Source organism: Brassica napus, chromosome A3 (genome assembly GCF_020379485.1).
Source record: "Brassica napus cultivar Da-Ae chromosome A3, Da-Ae, whole genome shotgun sequence".
In the NCBI taxonomy this organism is placed as follows: domain Eukaryota; kingdom Viridiplantae; phylum Streptophyta; class Magnoliopsida; order Brassicales; family Brassicaceae; genus Brassica; species Brassica napus.
In genome coordinates, this window is record NC_063436.1 from 22207408 (window position 1) to 22222036 (window position 14629).

The 14629-nt window shown below is 32.7% G+C and overlaps 2 protein-coding genes across 3 annotated transcripts; one reads left to right on the forward strand and one right to left on the reverse strand.

The window, feature by feature from the left end:
* The first annotated feature begins 1989 nt into the window (after positions 1-1989).
* LOC125607089 lies at positions 1990-3672 on the forward strand. Of its 2 annotated transcripts, none has more exons than XM_048776739.1 (3): positions 1990-2496; positions 2584-2634; positions 2820-3672. In XM_048776739.1, the coding sequence occupies exons 1-3, from the start codon at positions 2077-2079 to the stop codon at positions 3069-3071; spliced, it is 723 nt and encodes a 240-aa protein (XP_048632696.1). In that variant the 5' UTR covers positions 1990-2076; the 3' UTR covers positions 3072-3672. The 2 variants fall into 2 exon arrangements, with proteins under 2 accessions (XP_048632696.1, XP_048632697.1); XM_048776740.1 differs by having other exon boundaries at positions 1994-2496; positions 2584-2665; positions 2820-2872.
* Positions 3673-8907: 5235 nt separating this feature from the next.
* Positions 8908-10561, reverse strand: LOC106444303 (cyclin-D3-3). Its single transcript, XM_013885787.3, has 4 exons — positions 9873-10561; positions 9602-9794; positions 9403-9524; positions 8908-9318 (listed from the first exon to the last, which is right to left on the reverse strand). The coding sequence occupies exons 1-4, from the start codon at positions 10329-10331 to the stop codon at positions 9106-9108; spliced, it is 987 nt and encodes a 328-aa protein (XP_013741241.1). The 5' UTR covers positions 10332-10561; the 3' UTR covers positions 8908-9105.
* Between the last annotated feature and the right edge of the window lie 4068 nt (positions 10562-14629).

The window sequence follows — 14629 nt, forward strand, 5'->3', positions numbered from 1 at the left end:
GAGAGGGAAAATAAAGGAAATAACCAGATAGTGGAAAAGTAGATTCAAAAAAAATAAAAAAATAACCCGATAGTGGAGGTAAGGTAGGTGGATATACATTTGCTCTGGTCATCCTTCGTAAAGAAGTTGTCATTCTTGATCGGGTCTCTGATAAACTGCTTCGTTGGTCTTCCTTCCTATAGTGTATATGTGGTCAGGACCGGTCCTAAAATTTTGGAAATCTCACATGATTTAGTAAAGATTTCAATAATTTGGAGGTTTAAATTTTTTTTTTTATAAATTTTGGAATCTATTTATATATAATCTTTTTAAAAATTTTTGGAAACCGAATGTTTCGTTAAGCGTGGTTCAAGACCGACCATGTATGTGGTGCATCGTGCAGTACAATTTATACGAACGCTTTGTTTTTTTTTTTTGTAAAAATATATGAACGCTTTGTTGAACAAATAATTCATATCTTCAGTGGCTAGCGTCTAGCCCATGATCTTCATTCACTTATATATACACTTTTTATAGTCTTACGAAACTTATTATTTAATTGGCATCGCTTTAAGTTAAACTGTGTTTTTTGATAAAACTAAGGTTAAGAATTAACCATAAAATTTTACGTATAATTCGTTTGACTTGAAAATTTAAGATATTTGTAATGATAAAAATATGTTGGAGGTCCTCTTGACTTTGGTGGCTTCGGTTAATGGAAGTTTTATAAAGAGGTTGAGGCTGTTGATTATCCGATGAAGGTTCAGTTAAGAAGGGAGCTTTATTTCCAGGTGTTTGTTTGTTTGCTTCTCTGTTGGTGTTTAGTGTTAGGCTTGTGAGCTCTGATTTGGTTTCGTGAACTGAAGGTTTATGTTTTCTTAGTCTTATGTCGTTGTTGAAGGCCATGGCATCGCTGTTTCCTCTTGTGGAGTTCACAGTAAGTTGTCCGGCTCGTCAAAATTCAGAGGTCTTATCTCTATTTTCCTTTTCAAGGATTGTTTTCGAGGCTGGATGCATGAGTTAAGATTAATCTAGTGTTCAGAATAGTTTTTGTATGGCACCCGTTGTTTGGGTTTGAGCTTCCCTGCTGTGGACTATGATTATGTTAAGATAGTTAGTTTTTTTATCCATGTATGTTCCTTTGTTTCATCAATCAAAACTAGTTGGCAAAAAAAAAATATGTTGGAGGTTGTTTTTTTCGTCTGGTGGTTCAATCAACCAATGGATGACGTATAAAGATGAAACCATTCGGATAGGAACATATGACATATATGGAACATCAATTTTAGAAAGTTTTGATACACTCGAAATGATTAAAAACGCAAATGATAAAATATGATAATTCTTATTATTTCTTCCAAATTATGTATATAGTTATTGTTATTTCTTTCAAATTATGAATTGTTCACGTTTTTATTTTCTCTTTTAAAGTTAAGTCACATATTTATTCATTGGTAAGCGGATTCTATTATTTAAAAAAAAAACACATAGCTGGACGATCGAATAGACGAAATTATCCCTTAACGTCTCACTTTCACCGACAAAACCATTTCAAATTTAGCCGCTCAGTCGCCGACTAAAAGACTTTCTGTACCAGTCAACTACACGTGTTTGGTACGCGCACGTGTGACTACTCACATGCACGGGTGCATCTAAACCGAGATCCAGTAGTATAAACGTGCTGCTAAATTAGAATAAATGGGCCGTCTCTATACTACGTTCGCTAACTTTTTGGCCCTTGAGCTACTTACTAGTGACGTCATCTTAATTTCTCTAGAAACCAACGGTCAAATACTACTGATTCTTTTTTTTTTTTTTTAACTGAAAATACTACTGATTCTTTTCGTTGCGTTCTTTGCAATAACTACAGGCTTTGATTCAAGAGCCACGGTTTAAAATGTCACTAGTGATTTGAAATTTCGGATATTTTTTGTAGGGCTCATGAGATTTTACAGTGGTCGTCTTAGCTGATAAGTGTAAAGACGTGTAGTATCTATCCTATACTAAAAGGTGAATATGGAGTGTTTCTAGCCTATCCACGTAGGATAATATATTAGACCAATCAGAACATTTTATTCTGCCACGTGAGCACTTCTTATGTCGACTAAAGAACCTTTAGTCAATACTGCAAATCCGTTGGAATTCACATCATTTACTCCGACGACGTTGTTTGACGCTTCGATTTATCCCCTGAGAGAAAAGAAATTGGTGAAGAAACCGAAAGAACAGAGGAGGAGGAAGACAAAGAAGAACGAGATAAGAAGATCACTGATTTTCTCTGTTCTGAAAGTGGTTGTGTTGGCTCTGTATTTGGAGTTAGGGTTTAGTTTGATGCGAAAAGGGGTTTTAGAATCTGAGTTTACAGAGGATATAGTGAGGATTTCTGATGACAGATCTCATTCTGGTCGTGATGTTGGCGAGAAAGTGACGATCTTGGAAGATGAGTTAATGGGTTTTGCTAAAAGTATAAACTTTTTGAGATGCAGAGGTTCCAATTCCAATTGGAGAATCAATCAGGTAAGTTTAAATTTTAAAAGCTTAGCTTAGCCTTTTATATTTCAGTTTTATTTGTTTGATTGAAAGTTTCTGCCTTTTTCTTTGTAGGATGGTCTGATGTTGAAGTCTAGAAGTGTCTATAAATCTGTAACTGAAGAGGTGAATGTATGGGGATGGCCTTTGCAGACAGGTGGATTGTTTGGTACTGGTTTCTCCTCAAGTTCGTTCAACGTGTTATCAGGCCGAGTTACTAATGTTACTAAAGCTAATTCATTTGACTATCACATTCAAAATATCTATGCTTTGTTTGTTTAGTATATATGTTTTTGATGATCTTCTTGAAGTGGTCAGAGGGGAGATTTGGTTACTCGGTACGTGAGGCCAACATTTCGTGGGGGAAAACTAAATGGAGCACATCGGTTCTGCAACTAGATCATAGCACATGGGTTCTTGAGAATAACCTTATGAATCCATTATCCATCGATGTTCTTCTTCCCCTCCCTCTTCTATATAACCTTATGAATCCATTATCCATTCAAGCCACACTTCTCCGCTTTTCAACACAAACAGATCATACAATGGCTTCCAATCAATGAAGGCAAATCGTCCCTCCCCTAACGTCTAGCTTCTCCTTTAGCTCTATATTACTTTTAGTAACAGCAAGGTAAGTAGGATTAGTGTTTTCTTCCCGTCCTTTAGTTGTCTGGGATTCTAATTTGGGATTTGATTCTGAAGCTAATAGACGGATGGAGCGGTAGAGAGGGTTAACGCCGGCGGAGTCAAGACATGTACCAAAATTATTGCAGGTTGTGCACATGACGAGAAGAGCGAAGACCGGTTCGGAGGGGATTCTGACGTTTTTGACGTCTGTGGCGATCAGAGTGTTTCGAATGTTTAGCTAACAAAAATGAGAATTTTTATTTCAGGTACTTGCCCCCAGAAACTTATCGGCCAAGCAAAAAACATATGATTATCGAAGGTTAGCGACTAATGTTCAGTTGGCGTTTATCTTTGATTCATGGTCACTTTGATTATCCTCATCATGTTTGTAATATTAATCAGACGGTTCTCTTTGATTCATCAAGAAACTTTTGAAGTTTTCTTTCAAGTAATATCAGTTGGAGTGCAAGGTGAGAAGATAACAGATTCTATGTCGTTTCTCATCGCGCAGTTACAAGCCAAGACGGAATGACTGCAAATTGGTAAACTTCTTATTTTTCTTATTACCGATCCATATAGAACCCGTTTGACCATTCGACTTGCTACTTTGTTGATGTGAATACTTAAGGTTGGTCAAGTCAGTTATTGTGAGTATTTTTATATTTGAGAACTTTAAGACTGTTTGTTTTATGTATTTGGGTATTTAAACTCATGTATATATGTATATTTCGTGTGTCTCATACCTGTTTAAACGTTTCTTCACTATCTGTGATGTAACTTTATGTCTCCATCAAATATAGACAAAAGGTATATTGATTCTTAGGATAAAAAGTATTTGTCTTCAGTGCTACGTATCACGGGTGGCCTTCCTGTTTGCTTGGTTTAGTTGTGTAAACGCAAACACGAATCTGTATTGTGATTGTACTGAGATTGGTGGTGATTTGCAGGCTCCAATTTTGAGCACAAGTTTCTGGACGATGCTTTCCGGAAAATCTCTAACAGTATTCAAGGAGTAAACTCTCATGTGGTTCGAGACATTACATCAAAGCCTCCTTCAACGATCGAATGAGAATAAAAGATTTTGATCAGTCAAGGTATTGTATTTTGGAGATTCACTATGGTTTTAAGCTGTGTTTAATGATTCACTATATGTTATTTTCTTGGATCAGAAAGAATTAGCTCAAAGGTTTGAGAGAGTTAAGTCTCTGGATCTGCATCCTACAGAACCATGGTAATTTTAAGCATATGATTTTCTCTCATGGCTTAGTTGTAGTGACTGCAGAAAAACTTTGACCATTTGGTATTTGTAATTTTGTGGAGTAGTTTCTATACTTTTACCTTTATTTTCTGTTACGCATGAGCTAATATCACATTATTTTGCAGGTTTCGAGCAAGTTCTATTCTGGAATTCTGTGTATTTGGAACTACTAGACACATGTGGGTGAATAATTTTTATTTTTAATCTGTTATCACATGCAGGGTAACCAAACGTGCAGCTGAAATATTATTTTCTTTATGTGTTCTACGAGGTTTCACAGACTTATCATAGATTTATAGGATGCTTTTATGATTTATAGACCTTATTCTACTCTGGATATTGTTTGATAATCCTCAGGTGATAGCAAAGTCTTTCAAGGTGACCAAGTTACCAAGTATCTCATCTTTCTTTCTTCTGTTTTAGTAATAATGTTATAGTTTTATTTCTTTTTTTTATGCATGTTTTATTTTCATTGATATCACCCAAATAGAGTTTAACATACAGAAGTAATGTCTACATTTTCAAAATTTATAGGATTTTGATAAATAGTAAATTACTTATGATCATAGCTTTTGTTTTTGTTGTGACTGAGACTTCTTTTGTCTGAACCTACCACATGAAAGTGGCTTCAAGAACAAAAATACACCAAGTCAAATACTCATAAAACAAAAGAAAACAGAGCAAGTGGATATTTGTTGCTACCGTATAGGAGATCTCCCAATCCGAACTACATACCGCAAAAAAATCATCCCCAAAAACCTAAAATTAAGACATGATCAACTCATCAGTGGTTCTAACAGGTTGGAGAAGAAGAACTGTATTGAGATTTACCTAAAGTATTTTTCGCTACAAGATGATTTAAGATATCTGACATTCTTAAGAATTATAGGTTCATATAAATGTACGAGGTCTATAAGTTATATGCAGTTTGTACAAACCCAAATTTAATAAATGGGTATAAGTAAGAGTCCTATAAATTATATGCAGTTTGTACAAACCCAAAGTAAATATACATGTTTTCAAATACACTGTTCGATCACATTATTATTTAGGGATAAATACATGTGATGTTTCAAAATATAAATACTGATGTTACTAGGACAATGATAAATTTTACCCGCCCTTTGAAATTCTATCACATATTATATTTTCTTATTAATGTAGTTACAATTATATTTATTAGTGGTGAAATCGATTATTAATGACATTAAATTTTTATAAGTGGACTTTGAATAGAAATTAATATTCATATAAACTCATTTAGTTTAATGGGTTTAAATAGGTTATGATTTATTAAATGTGATTTAACTTAAAGTTAGTGAAAACCATATTAACTCATTTACATATATATATAAATATAATAGAAATATTAAAAATTAAAAATTTTAAATATTTTTCAAAAAAATTGTTCGGTTTCCGGTGTGGGTTGGGTTTGATATTAGTATTCGGATATAATCATATTAACTCATTTACATATATATAAATATAATAGAAATATTAAAAATTTAAATTTTCATATATTTTTCAAAAAAATGTTCGGTTTCAGGTACGGGTTGGGTTTGATATTAGTATTCAGATATAACACTATAAGAGTCGCTCGAGTGTATATGCCATGTCTAACAGAGTATGAGACTTTGATTTTTGGGTCGATTCCGAGTCGGTTTTTTGGTATAAATATTCTTGACTAATTTTGTTAGGTAACTATTAAGAAAATATAATATGTTGCAAATTTTAGGAATAAACTTTTAAAATAATTTCTGAAATGCATATGACACAAGTGTATAATTATGCAATATGACATATTTAATATACTTACCAAAAATTATATTAAATTAAATTAATATTAAACATAATAGGGCAATTCTTCTAAATAGACAATTTTCAAATTTTGATCACAAAAATAGACCACTAGAAGGAAAATGACCAAAATGTTACATTTAATAGGTAAAAAGACCATAACACTCTAGATATATATATATATATATATAACAAAAATAAATAATTTGTTTTTTATAGTTATAGATTATATGTGTTCAAATTCAAACTTTTTTAATTTTTTTTTATAATTTTTTCAAATTTTTAATATTTATTTTTTATTTTATAAAATTTTAAATCTCAATCTCCATCCCTTAAATCTAAACCCTAAGGTTTTGATTAGTTAACCTTAGGGGTATAAGTGTATATTTACCTTTTTTATGAAACATTTTGGTCATTTTGATCCTTAGAGTCTATATTTGTGACATAAATTTTTTTATTGCTATCCTAGGGTATTTCCCAACATAATATGATTACAAAATAACACAAATATAAAAATTAATTTTCTCAAAAAAGTTAAAACAAAATACTGATTCAAGATTTAAAGATTTAATTGAGTGAATTTGATTAATTATAAAAACTATTATCATCCAAATATTTATCAAAAATATAGTTAAATATTTCTGAAACACAATACATTTATAAAAAATATTAATATATTTATCTGAAATGAAGTTTATTTAACTACTTTAAAAATGAATAATTTAAAAGCTAAAATCATATGTATATAAATAATAAATGCATCAAAATACAAAATATAGTAAAATTCATCGATTTAGAGAATTAAAATGAAAAATATTTAAGTATTGTCAATTTTTTTAATGAAACTTTTAGTGTAAAGTAATCTAAACTATTTTAAAATATAAAAAATAATGACATAATCCGCGCGTAGCGCGGAGAAAAGATCTAGTGTAACTTAAAAGACTCACTGACTCAGTATCCGTAATGAATAATAAAGAGACTAGATGCTGTATTTGTCGAGGGACTCATAAAGTCACAATTTCTAGTTGATTATAACAAACTCTGGTTTTGTAAACTTAAGTGATAATGCGATGTTTCCACCGGTTGCTTATGTTTATAAGCGTTTCTACTGGCGATATCAACTGGTTGCTGCTTGAGTTACTTACTAGAATAGCTTCTTTGCGTTTAGGCTGTTCAGCATCGAATCTTTGATACAGTGTTAATCTTTAGAACGTTATAAAACTTTTTACTTTAGAGCAATTTCAAATTTCAACCACAACACTAAATATTGTGTTGAAATAAACATCAAATTTGTGTTTTGGTAATTAATTAATTTATCTCCAACCAGAACATCAATTTCTACACCAAAATGATATTATATATTATTAATTTAATTTTAATAATTAAAATTCATTAATTATTGTAATTGACTAACTATCAACTTATCACTATTAGATTTTGTCTTTATTTGTTAAAGTTATGTAATTTTACGTCCTTACAATTTATTTAAAATGCTATTATAGGTAATTTATCTATTAATTTATTTGTTTTGTGTGAAATATTAGTTGAAACTAAAAGTTTATACATTTAAAAATGAGAGTACAAAATAAATGAATTTTATTTTGTTAAAATTTGGCTTATACTCATTTAGTTATATTATTAATTAAAAATATAGATATAATAATATATCCTAATGTTTATTAATGTGGAAATACAAAATAGTATAATATATTTATTTTCAACTATAAGTTTAAACTAGTTAATAACACTATGTAACTAATTAATGGAAAGTAATACAATACATTATTTCAATATTTGGTGTGAGGTACATTATAATCGTAAATTGGTGTTACACTCATAAACACAAATTTATGTAATGGTGTAATTTAAAAAAAAAATCTTTGGAAAAGAAACTACACCAAATTTGGTATTTTCGATTCTCATTGAAGTTGGTCTTAGTGTAAAAATTTATTCCTAATATGATTTATTTTTAGAGTCTAGTGTTTTCTTTCTTTATTTCGTGAAATTATTACTAATATTTAATTTTCTAGAGTGCAATGAAGATACTACTTCCAAAAAAAGACACAAGGCTCTGAAATAACAGAACAAATAGTTCTCTTCTGAGTTGTTTGGTTCTGGTACATTCACTCCTTTCAACCAAAAGCTTAAAATTTTCCTTTTTTTTTTAATCTATTCAATGCTATTTGGTCCTCTGTAACAACAAGACTCTTCTTCAAGGAAGGCATTTTTATTGTATGTTTTGACATGACATTGCAATGACAAATACAAGAGAAAGTTATGTGTAAAAATGTTATGTGTATATCTCTTCTCACACAGTTTTGCTTTTCACCACAAATGAAAAGAAACAAATACTTAAATTAACCCAACTGTTTGGTCTAACTTCAAATCATTTCAAATAAGAAAACTATAGAAATTGGAACAATACATAAACAAAGAAACGCATGTTTTTTGGAGAAGCCAAACAATATAATGCTCAAGAAGACAAAGAGTTTTATTTGATTCTCAAAATTATTAGTTGTCCAACCAAACCAACTCTTTTAGTTGTTTCTTCAAATCAGAGTACAAATTTCCTCAAATCTGTACTAAGTAGATAACCAATAATGTCATGTGATTTTTCAGACAAAGGACGAGTACTATGATGATAACATTGGTTCTTATGAAAGATCCAACACAAAAAGACAAGTCTGGAGTCTTCGATTGTTTGCGTTATTAGATCATCATTCAACAGTTACACAAGTTGTTCATAAGAAAAGTTCTCTGATTTTTTAAATTATCAAATACTGATAAAGTAAACCATGTGAAACCGTCCTTTTAACACAAGAGCCAAGTAAAATGCATAATGTTTCTGCCTTACCATAGCCGCTAATATGTAAAACAGGAGAAAACACACATTTTTGATCGGTTGTTGAAAATTATTAGCGAGGACTACTAGTGAACACATCGAGAAACATTCTGTTTATTGAAGACAACTTCATCTGCTGCTCATGCACTCTTCTCCTCTTGTATAGAGGCTCTGAAGACACAACCCATGACTCGTTCGAGCCATCAGAGCTTAATGACGCATGCATCACCCTCTTCTTGCTTGGATTGTGATCTAATACTAACTCATAGCATTTATTTACTTTCTCCTGATTAAGTAAAAATGAATATGGGATCAGTTCTTGATCTTAACTACATTTGCCATTTATTGATCCAATACTAACACCACATACCGGATCGACTTTGAGTAGAGTCATGAGCTGAGATTCGTATTCAGCTTCCTTGAAATCTCTAGCAACAGAGACCATTATTGCAGTGGCTAACACAGAAGGGGTGTAACTTAGAAACCTCGAATCTGAAAGCCACAATAACCCCCAAGAGTTTAAGAACCCAAAGAGATCAAAATGAAAACCATGTGGAAGAAGGCATTACCATGAACAATGGAGAGCAACAGAGATTCACATCTACTCAAGAACTGGCGAGAGTTAGAGCTGTATCGACGGATAATATGATCGAAAAACGAGATTGGAGTCACAGGATGCATCCTCCATTGAAGAGTAGAGAGAATCAAAAGCTCCATTCTTTGTATAGTCTTAGCTTCAAAGACATATCTCGCCTCTCCCACCTTTACACCAAAAAACACGAAACTCAAACTCTCGTTTCAAGAGTCATTTTGAATCTGAGGAAGTAGAAATAGACTTACTTGGAGATCTAAGAGCAACGGAACACGGATCTCTTCAACTTTAGCAGCTAAAGACAAACAAGCGACAGCTGTCAGCTGAGACATCCATGGCTTATCTGTCTGAAACTTCCTGCTTGTAATAAACCTATCGAAGTAGTTTACAGCGAGAAGAGCCGTCAGCGAGCTAAACCCGTAATAGCCTTTCACTCTAAAAATCCAACCGAGTGCGTTTTCACGACACAGAGACAGAAACTCGTCTAAGGCTTTGTCGGAAAGACAAGGTTTTAGCTCGTCCTGTTTCGAGATCAGACCTAGTAACTCGTCGTCGTCCCATAACATGTCGTGATGGAGAAAACCCAGATGAAAAGATGGAGACTTTACGACGCTCTCGTCTTCCTCGAACACACTACAACTCTCTTCCTCGCAGAAAAGCATACAAAACGGTGCGTTTTGGGTCTCTTCCTCTTCTTCCAAAGCCATATTTTATCTTCCTCTTTGGTGGGTGAAGAGATTGTGAAAGGCCTTTGTTCATTCTGCCATTAGAGCTCTCTCTCTCCCCTATGTGTGAAGAAGACAAATGCCAAGAAAGTGAAGGGTTTTAATCTCACGCTTGTCCTCTTTTTCTCTTTTTATTTATTTTTTATTTATTTTAAGGTCTTATTTTTATTTTTATTTTTTTGTCTTTTATTATTCGGATGTTTGGCGCGCGAGAAAATTGATGAAACCGTACTTCTCCTTTGTTTTATTCTCTGGAATGGAAAAACCCTTCTAATTATTTATTTGTTTTTTTCCTTCAAAATACTGAATTAAATTAATTAATAATAGTTTAATTAACCAGCGATATGTGTTATTACGAAAAGCTTTGCTCACGCGTTAGTCACGTGTGTATTACACGCTCTTTAATCCCTATCCGTCCGATGCGGATAATAGAAGCTCTCTCAGTTGAAGCGGTGTGATTTACGCGATCTTGTGATGGTGTTAAGAGTTTTCAGTGGTGTGAATATATCGTTGACCATTAATTATTTCTGTCATCTTTCGGTTTTTGAGCATCGATGATTACTATAAGATTATTGTTTGTCTTTTTCTTTAATACTTTGATACTATAATGTAGCAAATAATTATTGAATTATTTAACTTCAAAATTGTAGCCTGTGAAATCATTATTTTTGAAATTTGAAAGTAAGCTTTTAGATCATTGCTTAGATTTTAACTCTTACGTAGATTTAAAAATGCTTGAAACAACAAATACAATTTGCCTTTTTTCAAAAAAAAAAACAACAAATACAATTACGAGTACTGCAAATGCATTTTCTTTTGTCGTCAATTAAATTTGATATACGGAGTGGATGATTCAAAATGATATAACAATCTTATAAAATCAGTCGTGGGGTCATATATGTCAGAAAAAATCCACGTGGACGAATGGTAAGTTTAATCTGGTCAACGAGCTGACATAAACTTTTGAATAAGCAATAACATATCAATAATTAAATTTTACTCGTTCTGTTAAAACGCTCGCGCTTTTATATTATTATTTTAACTAAATTAGATTATTATTTTCTTTATGTATCCTATAAAGGTCTTTTCTAAAATATACTAGCTCGATTTTGATGAACATTTTTAAGCTTAATTCTCGCTGCTTTATATGCTAATAGCCTAATACTAAGACGGAGGCCTAGAAAGCCGATTAAAACGTGTAAAACTGTAAAGTATTCGTTGTACTATGCAAAAAGTTCTACCAAACTTTAACGTTCAAAGCTTCATAAATGCAGCTCATATAAGAAAATATAACTGGAGTTTATCTATAATAATTGTGGAACAAACAGTTTAGTTATTAGTTAGTACAAAACAAATGTACAATTAAAAGTTTAATAAATTAAGATTCGGACTATTGAAAATAATGAATTAAGAAAATTCAACTCAATGTATCAGAACATTTTTGCTTTTCCCATGTTTGAGGGCATTATATACATGTTTAACTTCTTATAGTGTAAAAGTATTACACTAAACAAAAAAAATCATTTTTTTTAAACTAAAACAAATATATATTCATGCTTTTGGGGTAAAAATCACACATATCTTCATGTTCTTTATCGATTGTGAAAGTAAGCAATGTGTGGTAAAAGAACTAAAAATGAAATTAAAAAAATAAAGCAAAAGACAAATAAATAAGGGAATGGGAAAAAGTAAATCACGAGAGAAAGTGAAGCCATTGGTAACAAGCGGAGTCTGAGATTCAAAGTTTAATATAGTGACTTCTCACTACCACTTTCCATATCTATCTTTCAGAAAATAACAAATGAAATTCCTGTGTTAAAAAAATGAAATTCCTTCATTATCTGTTTTTACTATGCTTTTGATTGGTTGTTCCTGTAATTGCATACAAGTTCTACAATCTGATTTTTGTTTTACCAATCACACTCTAACTTTGATATATAAATTTTATATTTCAGCATTTTAATGATGACAATTTATACTTTTTTTCGTGAGATAAAATTATGTACTTTTCCTTGTTAGTTACATTATAATAAAATCATTTTCCTTATAAAAAATAACTACTAACAGTAATTGATATATTGTTTTCATTTAAGTTTAGTAATTTTGTAGTATATGTTTATCTTTTTCCAATAATTTCATTAATCATAATCATAACCTATGTACTATATATTGATATGCTTTGTTTTGTACGTATCTTGAATTTTGGTACACATTTATACTTCTTTTAAAATCTGTACTTATCAAATAACACATAACAGTATTTTGTACTCTATAATGTATTTAGTGATAATTAATATTACATTTGCAATTTTGTCTTGAAAGTATGAGTGACATCTATTATGAAGAAAACTTCAAAATTTGAGCAAGTTATCTTATAAAGTAAAAGGAGTATAAAATTAGAAAGAAGAAAGAAAAAAACAGGTTGCAAGAGGAGACAATACTAAAGTAAATTAGTAATAATGGTCCAAGAAACCGGACGGTAACCTTTTATTTAATGGGTCATCAAGCTGGAAGACAAGTGAGATGAGTCTTTTGTTTTATCATTTTGATGATAGGTAATACTACTAATAACCAAAAAACAAAACAAGTTGATTAGATTAAGAGGATGTGTGTGTAAGTGTTTTGTCGTGTTGATTAGATCGAAGAAGGTTTTTGGGTCATAATTAATAATGGCGTCTTGTCTGCCAGAAACCAACGCCGTACGCTAGCTTTCGATCTCCATCTTCCTACTCTAACTAACACCCTTTTATTAGTTCTTTAACTAATCTTATATCATTACTATAAAGTATAAGTGTACACATAGTTTTTTTTTTTTTTCCGTCAACATTTCATTAAAATAGAAAAGGGCCCAGCCCAAGAAAATTACAAGAAAAAGGCCCACGGCCCAAACACCAAAACCTACGAAACCCTAGACAATCCGGCCCAAAAGGCCCACTAACCCATACCCCGACACTGCCCTAAACCAAGAGCCCGTGTCGGCGTAACCTAATCCCGTCTCGTCTCATCCCGGCGGTTACCGTCGAACGGCTCACATCCACCGCGCTTGTCACGGAGAGCGTCATCGGACTAACCGAGAGCTCATCCCAATCATCAACTCCACGTACTGGGCCTAGCAAGCCCGAGACTCAAGCACTCTGCTTTCCTTCTCTTGTCGTCGTCTCCATCGATGGAGAGCTTCATCGACTATCGATAGCTCATCCCTTCTAATCCGAACAAAACACCCAAACGACAAGAAACCACACCGCATATATCACCCAAACCGAACTAGTAAGGACAAAGAAAGAAAGAAAACCCCAAAAGAGAACGGGGACCTAAACCGACAGCGTAGGTCTATATGAGCCCCTACCCTCCGGAGCCAAAATCGGCGAAGACGGAGCAGAGAAAGCCTCCCCTTCCCTGGAACTAGAACCGGCGGCGGCGAAGCTGAAGAAACCTCCACCTCCCGGAGAAACAAACCACTGACACATGCAAGCCTTTCTTCTCACGCCGTTAGCCACCACGCGACTGCGTCTTCCCTCCACGCGAGGAAACCACCGATGAATGATGGTTCCAATCCAGAGCTCCGACAAAGCGATCGGTGAGGCGCGACGAAGAAGAGGTTAAAAGCAACCTCTTTGAAAAAGCATAAGGGTTCCGGCGACGGCACGGACGCTCACGCGCCGGCCGTACGCCGGAGAGAAATCTCAGATCTCCTTTCTCTCTCTCAGAACGATGTGTTTTTGCCAACTTAAAACTTATTTCTGCCCTCTCTAAGTGTACACATAGTTTCTAATAAACTTATTTCAGTGTTAGGTGTCACCCATTTAATGTTAGATGTATTGCCTAGCTTTGCTCCGATTCCTCTTAGTGTTTTGTGCATTTTGGTTTCTTTAATACTTAAAAAGTTCCATGCTTCTGGTCTACTTTCTTTTCCGGTCAAATAACATAGTATGTAACTTGAGGATTGTTCATACAGTCTTCAGTTTAAAACCATGTGTAACGAAGGAGTTGAAAATTATTCAACAGTTGACTGAATGCAATGAAGATGTAGAAAAACAAAAGAAAATGATGTAGCTTATTTTGTGTTAAATCGTTTCAACGGGTTGAAACAAAATGAAATGAGAACCACATTGATGATATGAATGATTATTGTAAGAAATTATTGGTTGGTGAAATCTTTTACTTTTATAATTTTATTACTGCAACCTAATTATTTTAGATCAATTATTTTGAGAAAACATTGTAGCAAAATTCATATGTTTTATAAAAAGAAGAGTACTTTTGTCATTTGTCTTACCTGA

Bases quoted from the DNA above. Each gene is read 5' to 3' on its own strand.
- LOC125607089 (XM_048776739.1), top strand. From the start codon at position 2,077: ATGTCGACTAAAGAACCTTTAGTCAATACTGCAAATCCGTTGGAATTC. The intron at 2,497-2,583 runs GTAAGTTTAAAT...TTTTCTTTGTAG, and splicing joins CCAATTGGAGAATCAATCAG to GATGGTCTGATGTTGAAGTC. The intron at 2,635-2,819 runs GTGAATGTATGG...ATCTTCTTGAAG, and splicing joins ATAAATCTGTAACTGAAGAG to TGGTCAGAGGGGAGATTTGG.
- LOC106444303 (XM_013885787.3), bottom strand. From the start codon at position 10,331: ATGGCTTTGGAAGAAGAGGAAGAGACCCAAAACGCACCGTTTTGTATG. The intron at 9,795-9,872 runs GTAAGTCTATTT...TTTGGTGTAAAG, and splicing joins CGTTGCTCTTAGATCTCCAA to GTGGGAGAGGCGAGATATGT. The intron at 9,319-9,402 runs GTATGTGGTGTT...TTACTTAATCAG, and splicing joins CTCTACTCAAAGTCGATCCG to GAGAAAGTAAATAAATGCTA.